This window comes from Myotis davidii, unplaced genomic scaffold, assembly GCF_000327345.1.
Source record: "Myotis davidii unplaced genomic scaffold, ASM32734v1 scaffold1104, whole genome shotgun sequence".
In the NCBI taxonomy this organism is placed as follows: Eukaryota; Metazoa; Chordata; class Mammalia; order Chiroptera; family Vespertilionidae; genus Myotis; species Myotis davidii.
The window spans coordinates 97,701-103,332 of record NW_006294679.1 but is presented as its reverse complement, the minus strand read 5'-3'; the positions used below and the strand labels follow the sequence as shown (position 1 = coordinate 103,332).

Genomic DNA, 5,632 nt, shown 5'->3' with positions numbered 1-5,632 from the left:
AGGGCTGCCGGGCTGCCAGAGGGATGTCTGACTGCCAGCGTAGGCCCAATCCCCCGGGAGCAGGCCTAAGCCAGCAGGTGGTCATCCCAGAGGGGTCCCAGACTGCGAGAGGGCACAGGCCGGGTTGAGGGACCTCCCCCACCCCTCGAGTGCACAAATTTTTGTACACCAGGCCTCTAGTCCTATGTAATAAAAGCCTAATATGCTAAGTGTTCAACCAATCAAAGTGTAATATGTTAATGATATGCTAAGGTCACTCAACCGCTCGCTATGACACACACTGACCACCGGGGGCAGATACACCAACCTGTAGGTTAGCTTACTGCTGGGGTCCGGCCGATTGGGACTGAGCGAAACGGGCTGGACACGCCTGGAGCCCTCCCGTGGTCCCTCCCCAGCTGGCCAACCTTCTGCAACCCTCCAAGGCCCCGATCATGCACCGGTGGGGTCCCTCAGCCTGGCCTGCACCCTCTTGCAATCTAGGATCCCTCGGGGGATGTCGGAGAGCCTGTTTCAGCCTGATCCCACAGGCCAGGCTGAGGGACCCCACTGGTGCATGAATTTGTGCACCAGGCCTCTAGTGTATTTATAATTTTACTTTACATATGCATCCTATATAATAAAGAGCTAATATGCGAATGGTTGCTGCGCCCTTGCGTAGGGGCCGGGGGACATGAGGCCACTCCCCGCTGCCTGGCGGGGCTTGACAGGGACCTGAGGCTTCACCTCCCCACCCAGCAGAGCCTCGTTTTCTTCCTGAATGTGCTGTTCTTTTCCACAAACCTGCTGTCTTCATAACGTCCTGGGTTACAGAACCCCTTCGGTAGTCACAGATTTGCATGAGAACTGAGAGTACCTGGCAGCAGCCAGACGCCCGCTGGGGCTGCAGGGGAGAGGGGGACAGGGACACACTGAGGAGTCCAGTCTCAGTGGAGCTGGTTCTGGTTTAGGTGTTCCACGCACTGACTGTCAGTTCAGGCCTTAACTGTCTTAAGCAGGAGAAATAGCACCAGTTTTCAACTGGCACTGCTTTGACCACTGGTTAGTAGCAGCAGTAGTTCTAAAACCACTTCACACTGCCCTCTAGGGGTGTTTTATGAAGGAACACGTACCTTTCTGAACTTCTTGAAATTCTTCAGTGGACCCTGATCACCCCTGACCCTGGGGGCATTTCTGGAGGCAGAGCCACTCACCACCAGGGACCTGAACTCTGTCAGCAACACCGTCCTCAGCGGCATCTCACCATCACCCTGGGGCCTGTCCTTGTTCTTATCCGGGGTAAGTGGGTGGATAAGAGATAAGAAAAGGAAAATTATTTGTCATTGAGGAATCTAAATTTAAAAAGTCCAAATAGCTGAATGAACAGTTAAAAAGGTTTATTTCTGCATCGGAACTTTGTATTTGGAATCAAATCATATCTATTTCAAAACCAGAAAAGTATTTACTCAAGCACTCTCTAACTTTAGAAACATAACACGCTAATCTATGACAGAGGGCATGTGGCATTTTAAAAGCTTAGTATATCAAATTTGTTAGCCTATTTTAATAAATATCATCTCAATAAACAATTTATCTTCTTATACATATTTTCTTGGCAAGAAATCTTAGTACTGCTTGCTTCTCATTAAAACCATACTCTAGCCTAGCCAGCATGGCTCAGTGCTTGAACGTCGACCTATGAACCAGGGGGTCACAATTCGATTAACCATCAAGGCACATGCCTGGGTTGCAGGTTCAGTTCCCAGTGTGGGACATGCAGGAGGCAGTCAAGCAATGATTCTTTCTTATCACTGAAGTTTCTCTGTCTCTCTCCCTCTCTGAAATCAATAAAAATATATTAAAAAAATAAAAACAAATAAAACCATATTCCAAGATTAGTATACACTCCACTCCACAAGTTCTTATCTACTATATTTAAGTTTTCTTGGATTTTCAATAATTTTTATTATTTTTGGCGCCTCAGAAAAATCATTAATTCTAGACACACTACCTTCTGAAATGAAAGATCCTTTTTCGTTTGGGATTAACAGTTACTAAACCAGCCTGGAGCCTTCCTCCTGGCCACTGGCCAACTAAGAGTCTCCACATCGTCTGTTATTAACTAACAGCCACACCCACACTGCACAGCTGCCCAGACCATGTCTCCATTTTAATTATTTTTGTTGTTGCTGTTAATCCTCACCCGGGGATATTTTCCCCTTGATTTTTAGAGAGAGTGGAAAAGAGAGGAAAAGACAGAGAGAACACTGGTGTGAGAGAAGCACATCAACTGGCTGCCTCCAGCAGGCCCCTGACAGGGTCCGGGCCGGGAGGAGCCTGCCACCAAGGCACGTGCCCTTGACCAGAATGGACCCCGGGACCATTTGGTCCACAGGCCAACACTCTACCTGAAAGGGCGAGGGCTACGCCTTCCATCTTGCCCCAGGGTAAGGGTTACGCCCTCCATCTTACCTTGGCCATGTGTTCGGCAAGGCTTCTTCCCAGAAGCCCAAGTCTCTGCTGGCCACACCCAGGACTTCTTTAAACTAACCAATGACAATCAAGGGACGTGTGCGCCATAGATATGACCACATCCTGTGTAACAAGACCCGACTTGTACCTGGCCAATCGGCAGGGCCCACAGTCATCTCTCCTCCCCTCACTCCACCCCCCTATTAAAACCCCTTTTTTTTCCCATGGGGCTGGTCCTCTCATCTCGCAGTTGCGTTGGTAGAGGCTGGGAGCCAGACCCGGGTCTGTAATAATAATAATAATAAAGACTCTCTGCTTTTGCATCGGACTTGGCTGGCTCCCTGTTGGTCTATCGGGAATCTTGAAATCTGGGCATAACAGTACCCACGAGCCAGGGCTATGTCTCAGCTTTTAAACTGCTTCGTATATTTTCACAAGGAAGTTGCTAACAGGACTAAGATAAAGACAGGGAGAGAAGGAAAATGGGAAACAAGCAAAGGTTCATCGGAAAGTGACAGATTGCAATCAGGAGCCGAATAAAGCAACGGCCTCATACTTTGCTGGTGTGTTTCAGCGTTCAGAAAATTTTCACATCCATTACTCTACTTGATAGAAACAACAGCCCTGTTAAAGTGCTAACGTGATTTTATAAACAAAAGACCTGAGGTTCACAGATGTGACAATGACTCGTTCGAGGTCACAATCTATAGGGTAGAGGGCAGGGAATCTCCACACTGTTTGCTGTAGGATGGTTACAACATGATCCACCCATTTCCAGAGGAGGCACACTTATGAGACCAAAATGCAGGAAGAGAATGAATTCTGAGAATATACACTGACAGAAAAATGACGAGATGATAGTCCCATAGAAGTCAAATCTTTAGAAAAAGTAAATAAAGTTTCCTCACAGATGACTCTTCTTTAGTTGATGGCAGTGATTCTTTCTTGATCTCACATTTCTTCCCAATTTCATTTTCTTTCTAAAAATGAAAGTATATATATATTGCTTGAAGAAGTTATAAAAGGGTACCTCGCTGAGAACCTCAGCAATATTCATGCTCCTGACCAGTTATCTGACTTTCAGGCATCTTTCCCAGAGAAACTATGGGATGGGAATAGGAATACACATATATGTAGAAAATATACTGCAGTATGAGTTAGTCATAAGAGCAAAGAGCTGGAAGCAATCTAGTTCAGGGATTGAACCTATAAATGTAAGGGACATTTAAAAATATGAGAAGTGGGCCCCAGCCGGTTTTGCTCAGTGGTTGGAGTGTTGGTCCGAGGACTGTTGGAGCGCTGTGGGAGGCAACCAATTGATGTATCTCTCTCACATTGATGTTTCTCTCTCTGTGTCTCTCCCCCTCCCTCCCACTCTCTCTAAAAATCAATGGAAAAAATATCCTCGGATGAGGATTAACAAAATTATATATTTATATGAGAAATGGTCATAATATAAGTGCATAATATTCTATATCATCAGTAGATGATTAACAATAGATTCCAAGTTTGCAACATATGTTTTAAAAAAGGAAACACCAAAATATTAACTACAGTTTTCTGCAGACAGTAGGGTTCTTCAACTGTCATTATGTTTCTTTATTTTCCATATTTCTACATTACGTATTACTTTGAGTTAAAAATAAAAACACTTTGAAGGGAGTCTATCTAAATTTATGTTTAGAATTAAATTTTAAATCATCCTTAATCCCAGAAGAAAGTTACTTTAATTATTTGAAATGTTTATCTGTAATAAACTGGAGTCTGCCTTGTACATAATCACACTCTCCTTCACATTCATGTATCCAGACCCTGTTCTAGAGAAAAGCGTCTTACACAGACGGCTCCTAAGGCTGCAGTGAAACTGCAGTCCCTCTGAGACAATGGAAGGCACACTGTTTTAATGAAATTTTCCATGATTCAGTAATCAAATTTGGGGAAATTTTAGTAAGAAAGTTGGAAAGGACAGAAAAACAAATGTACTCTATGCGTGCTTAGGGGCAAAGAATGTGAATGCATTTACCCACAGGGAGATTAGTGTTTTACCTGCCCAGCCACCACATGCGCGCCTGCGCTTGCACACGGCGCCGGGAAGCTTCGCACAAGGAGAGCATTTCCCCGGACACCTCTCCCATGGTGCTCGCTCCTTCAAACTGGCTCATCCTCTCAAACAAGGTTTCATTTCCTATCGCAGAGAATCAAACTACAACCCACCCAGACATCGGACTTATCCCAGTGGCTAGACCTGTGTTTTTGTCCCATTTGTCAAAACCTGGCTAGGGGGCCTTGCCTAATTACTGAACACCCCCTCCCGTCAGTGTCCTCCCTGGGCGCACCACACAGGAGGCTCCCAGGCAGGGCTGCCAGAAACCCAGGGAGGCGGCTCTCACACTGGGCTTTGGGAGGTGGAAAGAGGGGAAGGAGACGTGTGTACACAGTGGGTGCCAAGTCCTGTTTGCACCCTAAGAAGGCTGGGAGACTGAGAGTAAGGCCTAGACTTGGGCAGAGCGGCCATTTACATCAGAATAAGCCGCCAGCAGGAGGATCTAGCCAGCAGCTTCCTACTCCAGCTTACACAAAACCCCACAGACGGGCTAGAGTCCACATCTCAATCCCCAAATAGGAAAATGGCAGTTCTACCCTCAACATAGTTTAGAAATTGCCTTTCTGAAATATAACTAAAGAATCCAATGTCAACGAGAAGTATCACATTCATTGCCTTCTTAAAACTGAAAAAAGCTTTTAAATGAAAGGATTATATTTTTCTGATAATGACTTCTGTAGCTAGAAATACTACCGTATTTGCCGGCGTATAAGACGACTGGGCGTATAAGACGACCCCCTAACATTTCCACTCAAAATACAGAGTTTGTTATATACTCGCCGTATAAGACTACCCCCTCTTCCGCACACCTTCCACACACCAAATAAAAGGTAAAACAATATCAGATTTGATTTTAACATTTTAATTTATATTCAAATGCTTATGACATGCAGGAAAACTGTCACAAGGCTGTATGTAATCAAACATATACATAAAACAGTGCAAGTTTATTACCGGTAAACATACCGGTAATTCACTAAAGAAAACACACTCTATAGACTGGTACCGTAGATGCTTCTCAGGAACACAGGCAAGCAGCCCACAACCTAGAGGGACTGTCAATGATAGAAGAAAGAT

The 5,632-nt window shown here is 45.1% G+C and overlaps 1 protein-coding gene across 5 annotated transcripts in view; it reads right to left on the bottom strand.

The window, feature by feature from the left end:
- The window catches only part of NBN (nibrin), a 39,009-nt gene that overhangs the window by 9,803 nt on the left and 23,574 nt on the right, over positions 1 to 5,632 (bottom strand). For 3 of the 5 annotated variants that reach the window (XM_015567401.1, XM_015567399.1, XM_015567398.1), the window contains 2 exons: positions 3,360 to 3,431; positions 1,113 to 1,268 (listed from right to left, as the gene is read on the bottom strand). In XM_015567401.1, the coding sequence (XP_015422887.1) occupies positions 1,113 to 1,268; positions 3,360 to 3,431 (228 nt within the window). The remainder of the gene's footprint in view (positions 1 to 1,112; positions 1,269 to 3,359; positions 3,432 to 5,632) is intronic. The other 2 variants (XM_015567402.1, XM_015567400.1) reach the window with 2 other exon arrangements.